General features: G+C 45.3%; 2 protein-coding genes across 2 annotated transcripts in view; one reads left to right on the top strand and one right to left on the bottom strand.

Moving 5' to 3' along the window:
• The window catches only part of T265_00602 (hypothetical protein), a gene marked incomplete at both ends in the record, with an annotated part of 6,738 nt that extends 6,308 nt beyond the window's left edge, over positions 1–430 (bottom strand). The window contains 3 exons of the mRNA XM_009164430.1: positions 26–110; positions 139–230; positions 368–430. Coding sequence (XP_009162694.1) covers positions 26–110; positions 139–230; positions 368–430 — 240 coding nt within the window. The remainder of the gene's footprint in view (positions 1–25; positions 111–138; positions 231–367) is intronic.
• T265_00603 (hypothetical protein) overlaps positions 1–9,265 on the top strand; it is a gene marked incomplete at both ends in the record, with an annotated part of 11,532 nt that extends 2,267 nt beyond the window's left edge. Inside the window, 4 exons of the mRNA XM_009164431.1 lie at positions 1,695–1,774; positions 3,155–3,274; positions 8,904–9,058; positions 9,163–9,265. Of these exons, the coding sequence (XP_009162695.1) occupies positions 1,695–1,774; positions 3,155–3,274; positions 8,904–9,058; positions 9,163–9,265 (458 nt within the window). The remainder of the gene's footprint in view (positions 1–1,694; positions 1,775–3,154; positions 3,275–8,903; positions 9,059–9,162) is intronic.
• Between the last annotated feature and the right edge of the window lie 3,729 nt (positions 9,266–12,994).

Raw genomic sequence — 12,994 nt, 5'->3', positions numbered from 1 at the left:
AGCACTAAGTCCCTTCCCCGTCCACCTTTACTCTTTTCTTTACAATAAGGCTTTCAAATAAATCATGGTTGTACGGCAGTGAAGCATCGGTGTTGAACACTAATGTCATTCTGTTGACAATGATGATGAATTAAACACTTGATTGACAAATCATTGGCATAAAACAACAGCTGTGCCCTGTGAACAACCGTACATGGCTTTGTATGACTAATGACCAGATTAATGTCATTCTGTTGACAATGATGATGAACTAAACACTTGATTGACAAATCATTGGCATAAAACAACAGCTGTGCCCTGTGAACAACCGTACATGGCTTTGTATGACTAATTGACCAGATTTGACAAATCAGGTTCGTTATCTCACCAGGGTCACCAAACTGGTAGTGGGAACGATATAGCTGAAACGATTCCTAAGTATGACACACATTGCCTCAAATTTAAAAGAAAAAGCATATAAATTCAGCGTTGAGTCGAGCCGGGATACAAAGCAGAATCGACCAACAATTGGTTTTTTAGCTGATAGGCTTTATTTTTTAAACAATTCAGTAGTTCCGTTTTAATTTAAGTTCACGTTTCTTAGTTTCAGTCCGGTTACCACCCCAATGTACATTGTGCCACACCAAGTAAACGAACTATTCCGGATATTCTCGGTTAAAGTTTACAACCGAATGGCAGGTTGACATTTTTGCACTGGAATTCGGAGCAATGATTTCTTCAAGGTGATAAGATGTGGAATACCGCCTGTTGATAGCGTGTCTAAGAGTGCATACATCTGATTTATCTACATCTCAGGAATGGGAAACTTCCCTGTGCGAACGATAGGTGCGTATCCTCGCACAGTCTCTGGCAAGCACACGTGAAGAGAAAACTCCCGTGAGGCACCTTTGCGTAAAATGATTTAATGGAAATGAGCCGTGTCATCGGGCAGGCATTTGCGAATTCCGATTGATGAAACCCGCTGAGAATCTGTGTTTATTGGTTGCGATGAATTGTTGGACTGAATGTGGTGCGGTGGTTGTCTCAGTGTGTTGCGTCAACTTATTCTTTCTTTGTCAGTCAAGACTTGTCTGTTTGCATCCCTAATCTTGACAGGTTTAATGCCATTCCAGACGTACAAACGTACGTGAAAGGTTCACGGTTTCTGCAGGTCCGATGTGCGATATTGTAGGTGTTTCTGTTTTATGGAAATGTACGCTGGACGTTTTTGTTAGAAAACTACACCGGTAGATCGTTCACCGCCATCAAACATCTTTACCTGCTTCTCAAAGAAGTGTACATTCGAGTAAACCATACGGTGACAAGATGAGTTATCATTCGTTTGTCACTTTTGTTCGATGGAGCGTACTGTGAAACCCCTTGCTGACTAGTGTAGTGTTATGGCACAACGAGATCAAAAGTAGCCTGCGTCGAAACGATCGGTTGAATCACACCGAGGACACACTTTGAAGAATCTGGCGGACAGTAAGCTCCCCCTTTTTAGGAGGTCGTCTTGCACCACAAATACATTCTTCGCTTCGGAATCCTCCGGACGGAGAACGCCCGATGTGAAGCCCAGATTAAAGGATAAATGGAACACGACCGCGTCAATGATTTCCGGGGGTGAGATGGACCAAGTGGTTAGAACTCAAATTTACTGACTGGAAGGTCCGTGGTTCGAACCTGATCTCTGCCTCTCCACTTCCTCTGTCTAGGCTTGGGTGACTTGGCGGTATCCCAGACATTGTACTTTCTTCTTGTAGCATGGCAGCTAGGTACCGAAAGAGTGCTACAAGTGAGCGATTTATTATTTATATTTTACAGTAGTTTTTCAGTAGGTCTGTTGTCTCTAGTCGGCACCAAAAAACAAGTTTTCCAATTCGCCCTTCTGGCCAATCAGAGAGGCTATAGGGCATCGCTATCAATGAGCAACGGATCATCAAGAATTTTGCCAGGTCGGGCCATGCAGTTCAAACCTATATATCATCAGAGTAAAATGGCTGGACGCGGTAGACGCTGGCCGTCCAGCTAGCGTCTTCCCCTTGGATTTCCACAAAGCTTTAAATCTGGCACCCCGCCATCTTTCGCAGAATTATCGACTGCGGGTTTCAAAGTTGCCTATTGGATAGCAGAGTTTATCATCCACTGAACCATTATCTTGAGGTTTACCGAATGTAATTCGCATACAGTGCATCGCCGTAATGGTGTCTTACGTGGCTTCATGTTACGTCCGCATTAATTGAACACGCCCTGCATATGCAGGTGATCTCGAACTACAGAGGGCGATCACGTATGGAGTGGATTACTGACAAAACTCTTCGAAGACCTTCGAAAACTGGTCAGATAGTTGGTCCTCCCGGTTAAATGTTGTAAAACTTCATGCTTTACAACTAAAAAGTTCCATTATTAGCAAATTGTCTACTTTAGGTGAAAGCGGTGCAATCTACCTTACGGATCATGATTACACTTGATCTGAAGTCACTCATTTCAAGGTGCTGCCAGGTATCAATGGGTGATTTAGAGACCCTTTGATCAACTTACCCAATTGTCTTCAACAGAACAAAAATTAACTACAGATTACTTCTTCTGAATCATTTGGTGACTCTGCCATCGTGGGCGTCTATTGTGCGCGATAAAATTCCTGAGGATTTGGTGCCTACAAACTTCGGAACAAGAGTGTAGAAGAATGCTTTATGAGCAGGTTCAAGTGAAACTAGTGAGATCTGTCCTGATTGGTCAATCACTCAGAATCAGGAGCGGATGCATAGGAGTTGACCTTGGGCACAGTGGAATTAAGCAGATTCCTCCAAAGGGTGACGGAATCTGTGCCATGGCAGAGATCGTCACAAACGGTCCCATTGTCATCAGCATATGGAGACAACAAAACAAAGTGTGCAAAGATTTCCCTAACCCTGGCCCTGTGTATGAAGCTGAGAAACTGAAGGGTTTTTTAACTGAGGGGGGGGGGCTGTATCACGTCACTAGTCGGGATCGTGAAGTACACTATTCAACCCTAGCCAAGGGGACATCTCCTTTCACATTTAGTTAGTGACCATTTTCGTTTTCTAAGGTTAGAATGACATTGAAAACCGAACAAGTCGTTTGTTCCATACTTTACAGTGAGGTCTTACAAGCATACTATGCAACCAGTGACAAGTCTATTAACTATCTTCAGATCTGGCAGTGTTCCGAGCCGTTGGCGAGCGTCCGGGGTTCAAATCCCGACACGGCCATTGGATATGCACTGATGATGAGCTCTAATAAGAGCAAAACTCGAGTCCAGTGCTTCCCTTTGGTGTGGACTCACTGAAATAATTACGCCAGAACAGGAACACGGCCGTTTAAACAAAAAATGGTGTGGCTATGAATCATGATGAAGTTTTGGATTAGCTAGGTGACAAATACACCTTCTCCTACCTTCCCAAGAGCATGGAAATCTGGCTAGCTGTATCAGTGGGGTGATGATCTTTCACGATTTACCCGCCCCTACTTTTGTTTAGCACTACTGCCAACGCGCTGATCTAATCATCTGCCATGGGATCATGCTCCTGTGAAAGATCAAGCATAACCGTTAAGGCTATCCGTAGGAGATCCATAAAAGTTCTAACTGATTCCTGGCACATTTGGTCAAGGTCGCATGACTTACGGGAGCTAAGCATCTGGAAGACATTCATGAAAGTCCGGATGTGAACAGCAACCTCCTGTATATAACTCCGTTGAAGCCTCACGACTGAATAACGAAACCTGCGTTAAGTAGAGAGCAAATCTTGCCAAAAATACCTCATTGAGATGTCAGTCCTTCCACTGCCCCGTTTGAGGTAGAAGGATAGGCTAGTTGCCAGAGTTGAATTGGGCTTGAGCGTAATCAGCCTTTTGTACCGCCTCAGCTGTCTTGATATCCGGACTATCATGCTCTACCCTGGGACTTTGGGTTTGTGGTGTCTGTAATCCGTTGTCACATTTACCATTCTTCCTGAACTTAAACCACACTTTGTAACTGTCGTTCACATTGTATCGTGACATTTGTTTTAATGTTACGAATACACAATTTTTCGGTGCGACCTGCTGACTTCTCGCTGAACGGGTGTATTTACGCCCCGTTGAACTGTTTGTAGACTGTTGAACTAGTGTGACTAAATCTCTGTGTTTGTGTCAACTGTTGAACGTCACAACAAATCCCTGTGACATTTTTTTTAGCCCTGAATAATCTTCCTACCGTGGAATATGTCACGCACGCGGAATCATCTGTGGGAAATTCCGACAAGTGAATATTTCCTTTCACAGCCAGTTACTGCATTTGGATCAGTGTAGTGGACTATTGGATCTACACATTCGTGAGTCCCCATTTGACGACTCATTCTTTTCCTATCGTGATTTTGTGATTTTGTATTGGTTACTTTGCTTGTTAATTTATCCGAACACGCTGGTAAAGTCCTAGTCCGCTACAGGTTGACCTCAAGGCCCTCAAAGCCCTCAAAGCTTTCGGTCTGGCATTGTAGACATTCTGTGTGTCCAGGACTTGCAGAAAATCTAACTTCGCTTCCTATTTGAAGCTTTTTCGAGACAAGCGGCCTCACAAGATTCTTACGTTTGTCGTGAATGAAGTGCAACGGTCAGTGCGAACAAACGGAGTTAACGTGCTTGAAATACAACCTGAACGGAAAGGCTTCTGGCCACCAGCTGACTTAGTGGATTAAAGTGCTGACGATAAAGTGAGTGTTCCCTAAAATCCACACGCAAAAATTAAGAAAAAACATTAGGAGCCAAGTAATTATATCTTTGAAAAACTATATAGTTTCTTGAAAGTATCAACTTTTCAAAAATTCATTTGAGTCGCTTGCTTTTGTGCCTTTTGCTTTTTTGCCCTCTTGACTTGACAGGGCGATAGTCATCCTATAGTGGCTTGTGTGAATAATTCGACATTATTTTTTTCTACGTCCCTCTCGGATTTATGCAAGCACATCGAACTTCAGCCTGCCCTCCGCGAAATGTTTTTTCTCTACTGAAGCAGTGAATTCATTGTCTTATGGATGTATGTGAAGCCCTGGTATGTAGAGTAAAAATTACGGCATCAAATTTTTGATGCCTGCCTATTTTATGTTGTTACTTCAGATGTATAACCATCTAAGGTCTCACAGACATCGAGGCTGTTTAGAATTGCGGTGCATCAGGACTTGAATGTCTTTGGGCTTCGCTTTGGTTGCCTTTTAGCTAACCGAGTTGTTCCCGATGTTAATGAAAATTTGGCGGAACGCCCTAAATTATGCCTAGGGATGAGAATTCCTTGCTGCATGACGCACACTTATGGAGAAATTAGGATTGCTGTCAAGTTATCACATGACCATAGACTACTTACTGCTTTTAAGTAGCTAGACAAATAGAGCAGGTTAGTTAACCATCCATTTTAGGATGCCAGTCTCACCGTTTTAGATTTTCTCATACTTAGAGACTCAGACCAGCCTACTCAAACAAAGAGATCTATCGTGATATCACAGTAAACCGGTGCTTGCATAATAAATGAAACTTCTGAATGCCACCAACCCCGTTCCCGGCGTCCATCGTCGAACACCCAGGTTCGAACTTTGATTGGTCGTCGGAGCAGACTCTGCAGAATGTGACAACATATGTTGTTGGAATGGTGTTGTACCCTCTGAAAGCACACTCAGAAAGCCTGCTCTCCACAAAGGTCAGTCATGGTAAGGTCATCGGAATGAAAAGGGATACTTCTTTGGGAAGTCTCATTTCGAAACTGATTGAACAGACAAATTGCCGACCCAACGAAAGGGGGACTCAGCTACCATGTTTATCAGACCATGCAATCCTAATGAATCCATTTGTTTAAGATTGAAAATGGATGAATGGGTGCGAGTACGTTTACCTCGAGTGTATAAATTTCGTTGATGATTTTGTAGTTCATGAAAAATGGTTACAATCACCCCCAATTGACCTGAATCAGCCGTGGAAAGCCCTTGCAACCGTAAACCAAAATTCCATGTTATCCACATGCCCCTTGATCTGTGACAGCGAACTCACTGTCGCTACGATAAGGCAGTATGTGAAAAGTAATGTGATAATCGGGCTGTGTCAGCACCAGTGCTTACCGCCAAAAGTCATGCGTCGCTGTCGGCAAAAAACCTGCATAGAGAAATTCCGGTGCCACTTTCACTATGTCCTGAGGAATCACCTTATCGCGCTTGGTACACAACAGGCGGAGTCGTTTCTCGTAAAGTTAATCAAAAGATATCCTCTTTTAGCTTACTGACAAACCCATAGTAGGTGATTCCGGCATATCAATACACCGTTGGTAACACCTTCCATTGGCGGTGGACAGACAAGCGAAAATGTTGCACGCCCATAAAGAAATCCAAGTTGATTCTGGTCTATACATAACTGTGCGCTCACCACGAAGGACAAAGGCAAATAGGATCGTAAGTACTAGTGTTGATCCCGATGTAACGGACTGCTTACGAAAAGTGGGGTTTTTCAAATTAATCCGGGAGGCCGCAGAGGTTGTCCCATCCTTCACTTGTGTATTGGCATGTGTATCTGTGTGTGAATGTACCCAGCTGATCTAGTTACCCACGCGCTTTCGCGTCCCGCTTGCTAACCCTACCCTGACTTGTTTCCTCATGAGTTCCATGCAGTCGCACCGCCAATCGGAATCACGAGACTTCCGTCGGAGGAGGCGACCGCAGCTCACGCCACTGACCCAGCATCATACCCAATGTTGCATGGTGTGCGGGAGCTAACAGTGAAATGTACCGGTCAGTGACATATTTGTACGTTTGTTGACGCTACGAACATGGACGGTTGAAGCTAATTTTATAAATTCGCTTACCCTTGTGCAAACTGTCCCGTATGCTTTTGCACCCAATTCTTCTCTTTGATATTTGGGACCATCGAACCTACGCGTCACTCGAAGTTCCGTACCGGGAGCCGCCACATTGGGCGTGTCGTGTCAGTGACGCCGCAGATTACGCCAGCATACATTTCAGATGCTTTTATTATTGGTGTTTTTTTATTTTACACCCAACTTGCATCCTTTTCCAGCTGTGCCTCTCTCCAGAAGTAAATCAAATTAAATTTCGCCAACACAATCGGGTTTTTGAAGTTGAGAATTTTATAGGGAATCAGTCTAGTCCGGTTGGGCGTTCTAGTGATGTTTTTCGTAGCATTTTGTTCAGGAGAGTGAATATTCAATGTCAGCAACTACTTCCGATTTGCATGTGAGCACCAGTTTACGAGATGAAGCACAAAATCAAACATGAGCATAAATTGACCGATTTTTTTAACGTTTTTTAACGGTTTTTAAGTAGGCGGGAATGTTTTAGATAAATTCCACTCACGTGGAAAACTGAAAAACGTTTTTATGCGTCATACTCAGAAGAGATGTTAAATAAGATGAGTTTGCGCAACGAACCTTGGTACAACACGGTTTTCTAAGAAGCCCACCTTGCGTTCAGTATAATAATGTAGGACAACTTTTTGCATTATCCGGTAGTGAAGCAGGTGTGCATTTTTATGGATGCTTCCTATTATACACACAGTCAGTTATTAGATAATGCAGTTTCTGGATATCTATATGTGAATAATCAACACAACGGAATCTTTTCTATTGAAAAGAATGACGGTGAATAGCTGAGAAACGTCGTAAGGCGCAACAGCAGTGCCAGGAAATAAGGCTACCCCTTGCTGTTTATAATGATAACTATACGCGCTTTCGCTTATCTTGGCTACTTATCGCAACTTCTAGGCCGACACCGATGCGTGTCACTGGTCATGAGGCATCAACTACGTATGACAGCCTAATCCCACGGCTAAAGGCGTCCTGCCATACTCACATTTGCACGCGCTGTCGTTTGCCTTAGCTGGTCATCACAGCTGCTAACCCCATACTTGTGCGCGGCGCTGGTTTTGTGGCCTCACCTATACATAATAGCCTAATCAAACTCTCAATGACGGCCCTTCATACTCGTACGTGTTGCCCGTCTGCAACCTCATTCTTAAAAAACAACCACCTGTGGCGGATTAAGTTCTTATTTATTGGTTGCATCGTTGCAAACGTAATAGGAATTCAATCCAGTTCTCGTTTTTTGGAGCCATTCTTATTCGGTAGTGATTTTGAAAAAAATGAATGATCTATAACATAACTTAGGTAAAATTGCACGGAAGCAATACTACTGCAGAGGCAAACCTATCACTTCTTCAAGCAGTCGCATTGTCGATAATGAAAGATCCGTGTGCACACTGATGTCGCGATGTCAAGAGCCAGTGTTCCTACGCATTATTGGACGTAGCAAGGTCAAACAGGGGTCTATACGAAACATTCACAACCTAAAGCGTTAACGACTTGATCTATGGAGCTCAGGGATCCCATGGGTTTCCAAACATGTACCTGTAAATGTAGCTATTGAGTGGCCGGGTATTTATAATCAGATTTACTCCTTTAAAGCAATAACTCCTAGCTTCACCCCACCTGTGCTTGCCGTCACTCATACCTTGTAGCCTACCAGGAGAAACAGCCCTGACAACTCTCCATTCTGCTTCACGAGATCCTTCATGCTGTCCCCCTAACTCGGTGCTCAGCCCCCTGTCCCACATAACGTTTGGGTTCAGACCGTCTATATCCTCTATTCGCTGGTCTACCTGCATTTCTAGGCACACTCGATCAAACGGGAACACATCCAATAAACCATGCTTCATGTATCACCAATCCACACCCTAAAACCCCATGGTGCCAAAGCACACTATCGGCAATTTTAACAAATTCTCAATCGAAACGATTGGCTCGACATTGAAACTTTCAATCATTTAAGCGATATTCACGGAAAATTGAGGAAAAAGCCCGTAAAAGGCCCGTGAAACTGGTTTAAGCTCGTCCAGGTTCTGGCATGTACCCCAGGGTATCATCCTGGCTAGATTAGAGGAGCTACAAAAGGCAGCTATCGGCGGTTTTACCAACGTGGGGGGGACCACCTCCTTCAAAGGTAGAAGGCCCACGCAAACCAGGCTCTCACAAGGCGAAAAAACGTACAAATGAATGGCAGCTCTTGGAACCACCAGAACAGGATGCAGACAAGTATGCCGGCGAGGCTCCTTTGAGGCCTTAAACTCAAACCTACCGTACAGCTAGTAAACGCGCCAACCTCTTTGGCTGCATGCCTATCGACTCCTCACCTTCAGAAGCAGCGAAGATAGTGTTAAAATTCTTGTCCACAAACCTCCTCAGCCTTTTCAACAAACCACGATATTAACCAGTCGGCTTGCTTTGAACACCATCTCCTAATCGCACTCGCAGAGAGGTGGCTTACACCAGATGTCTCTAACGCGGAGATCTCGACAGGTGGCTACTCTGTTTTTCGAGGCCATTCAAAGCGAGGGAGAGCTGGTTGAGTGGATTTATACTTGCGTGCTGCCCTGACCATTTCGAGTGTCCTCTCCGACACCATTCGTTTACCTTTATGCGATCGCTGTGGAGTTAAATCTCGCTACGCAGGTCCGATTCTACCCTCTGGCTGTGGTCAACCATTGCTTTTCGAGTCCCTGGGAGAATGACCGATTTCTTATAAGAACAATTCAGGACCCCTCTTTTGCCGACCACCTTAATCGCTTCCTCCTGGCAAGCGACTTCAACGCTCCAATGGCGTACTGCGCGTGGGACGAAGTGTAATTTTGCAGCAGCGCTGATCAGTGTCGCCCAACAGGGCTATTTAACCCAACATGTCCTCGCACATGTTGTCTACCAGATACAACTCAGGCCAACCACCATGCCTTCTTGGTCTGGTCATCACCAACGGAAGTCACTTCGTTGATCAGGTGATAATAAACGCTCCACAAGGAAGTAGTAAACAATATGTGCTAATGGGCCGGAAACCCCGAACCGCAAATGCGGACTCGATACTTCTGCCGTGCAGCCTCCTCAGGCAGGCGCGTCTTTCTTGAGCGGTTCAAACTGGGACCAGATTGAGTGGAAGACTTACATAGGCTCATTGTCCAGAAAGTTTACGAGGCTTACGCGAAGTCCGTCGAGAAATACCATCACGAAGGTGGATGAACCCAAAAGGGTTCGTTGCCTTATGTACAAGAGGTCGCAACCATGTTTCAGAAAGTTGACTGCAGGAAACAACACGAGCTGGCGTTCCGTAAAATGTGGAACGGTTGGTACTCAGAAATCCAGCTATGGAACAGGGAAAAAACAGCCGCCGTTCCAAACCGCGCCTGGAAAAACGGAAATGTGCTTTTTCAACTGCATGGGACCGTCGCAGAAACACGCCATCCGCGTACTCCTTGAGGGACAGTGACGGGGATCCTCCGAGTGACTCAGTAGTTGTATATAAGTTTCACAGAGAACGATATGCGGGTATATCTCCAGCCCCGGTGCCCTCGTCACATTCATTCTTCTCAAGGTCCAACTACGCTTAGCTTCTAAACGACTTGTTATTCACGGTGGGGGACACAAGCCACACGAATCCGTGGCCAGACGAGGTCCAGTTAAGGATCCTGAAGGAAACATTGTCCACTCTGGCGAAGAATTTCTACCTGATGTTTCGCCAGTCACTTGACGAAGGCAATCTCTACGCTTGGAAGGTAGCGATCGTCACGCCAAAACTGGTAGCAGAATATTGCCCAGCAGCTACAGGCTCAGTGGCCTCACTGACGTGCCATTCTAGGTGGTGAAACCTATTCTGAAATGCGCCAACTTAGATCACCTTACAACCAACAAATTGATATCTCCATCTCAAACCAGATTTCTCCCAAATCGTTTTTGCGCGATGAACAGGCTCGTATTCATGAACAGCTTAACCCAATCCAGCAATGAGGGATTCATTTCGGATGCTATATTTTTCGGTTTCTCAAAAGCGTTCGATGGAGTCCTACACGTGCTACTGATCCAAAGACTCGAGACCAACGGGATTAAAGGAATATTTAACGCTGAATTGAAACGTTCCTATCAGACAGAACATTTTGAGTGAGAGTAGACTCGATCTAGTCTTCTCCGGCGCCGGCCTTTATTGGAGTTCCTCAAATCTCCGTTTTGGGACCACTTCTGTTTCTGATTTACGTCAACGACCTTCCAGATGTTTTGGCAAGTCTATGCCTACTTTTCGCAGAAGACTTGAAATCTTGTAGTTTCAATACCAGTGCCCTCTAAATGGACGCAGACGCTCTAAAGCAGTAGTCGTTGGACTGACACCTTCTCCCGAACGCCAAAAGGCGCGCCCATATTTTATTCGGGAGAGACTAAGCGACGTCTTTCCCTGAATGGTGTGAGCAGACTAGTAGACATCACGGTAATAGATGCTAAAAAGTATTCGGGTACCTAACTCTCATCAAACGGGTTCTTATCACTACATCGGTTCAAAAGGCACTCGTCGATCTACGGCTTATTCGGCGCACCTTATCCCGTATTACTAACATGGACTTCCGAATACTCCATGAGGCCTACGACAGACCACCTCTTGAATCTAACATCTAAGTTGTCCACTCAGGATGCAGTGAGGACGCAACCCTCATTGAAAGTATTCAATGAGCTACCACGAAAACGGTTGTCAGCCTTAAATCCATGGACTATGAAAAGTGCCTCGTTGTGCATGACCTCTTTCTCCATGAGTATTGTCGCCTCAAAGGAGAATTAATACTTACTTATGTCTTGTTTGAACAAGTTTTGGCCAAAAGTTTTTTCCCTGTTGACTTCATTAGCACACGGTAGTGACATGGTAAAATTTTCAATCTCAAAGCGTACATTTCTATGAGGCAAATTATTCATAATTTCGGGTAACTGCTGTGTGTAATAACTTTCCTCCAGCGGCCTCCCACGCTCTATCTAGAACCAAGTCCAAAACACTATTAGACATTTCTTGTACCATTCATCGCACTGGCAAGCTTACTACCTTGCGTTGAGAGCTTAAAAATGAGCGCTACACCCTTTATCACTTGTGCTTTCCAGGTGAACGGCATTCGTTGGATGACAACGACAAAACCGATCCGGGAATATTGGGTGAAAGCTCCGATCATGCAATCCGTGAAAACTCGAATCCTGAGATAGCTAGGTAAAAATCGTTGGGGCCTGGAATTGCAAAGACATTGCAAAGACATTGCAAATGCATCGGTCGAAATTTTCGCCCATGGGGAAAAAACTCCGTCCCCCAGGGCCAAAAAGCCCGAGCAAACCGAGCTCTCACGGAACGAAAAAGCGAAAAGCACCCCCAAAAACCACAATGGCCGGAAGCAGACATCGCCCTAGAGGCCCCCTTGGAACCTGGTGCACAACTACTAAGTCTTCTAACCACCCTGGTCACTCAAATTTCGGCTCCTCACCCTCGGAGGCAGCAGAGGCAGTGTTGAAATGCTTGTCCAAAAACTGCCTCAGCCTTTTCAACAAACTCGGCGATGTTAAACAGTCACCTTGCCTTGAAAAACCGTCCACAATCGCACTCACATAGACCTGGCTCACACCAGATGTCTCTAACGCGGAGATCTCGATAGACGGTTACTCTGTTTTTCCGAGCTGACTCAAAACGAAGGAGGGCTGGTGGGGTTGCTCTGTACTTACATGCGGCCCTACCAATCCCGATTGTCCTCTCTGACACCGACCCTGCACCCTTCTGCGATGCACTGTGGGTCCAAATCCCGCTGCGCGGGTCCGATTCTCTCCTTCTCGGCGTGGTCTACCGTAGCCCTTCGAGTCCCACTGAAGATGACCAATTCTTCACACAAACACTTGGGCAACTCTCCTACAACTATCATTTCACTCACATCCTGCTGGTAGGTGACTTCAACGCCCCAAAGTCCTCGTGGAGTGAACTCCAGCGCGTCGAATCAGGCGGACCTTTTGCAGCAGAGCGCTTGGACCCAACATGTCGTTGCACCCATCAGATACCGCGCAGGCCAACTACCATCCCCCTTGGATTTGGTCATCACCAATGAAAGACACTTCGTTGATCAGGTAACAATTAACGCTCCACTGGGACATAGCGACCACTGTGTGCTGACCTTTGATTTCATCTGCTATTGG

Source organism: Opisthorchis viverrini (assembly GCF_000715545.1).
Source record: "Opisthorchis viverrini unplaced genomic scaffold opera_v5_6, whole genome shotgun sequence".
NCBI lineage: Eukaryota > Metazoa > Platyhelminthes > Trematoda > Opisthorchiida > Opisthorchiidae > Opisthorchis > Opisthorchis viverrini.
Note: the sequence above shows the minus strand (reverse complement) of the source record. Positions and strands in the feature narration are given on the sequence as shown.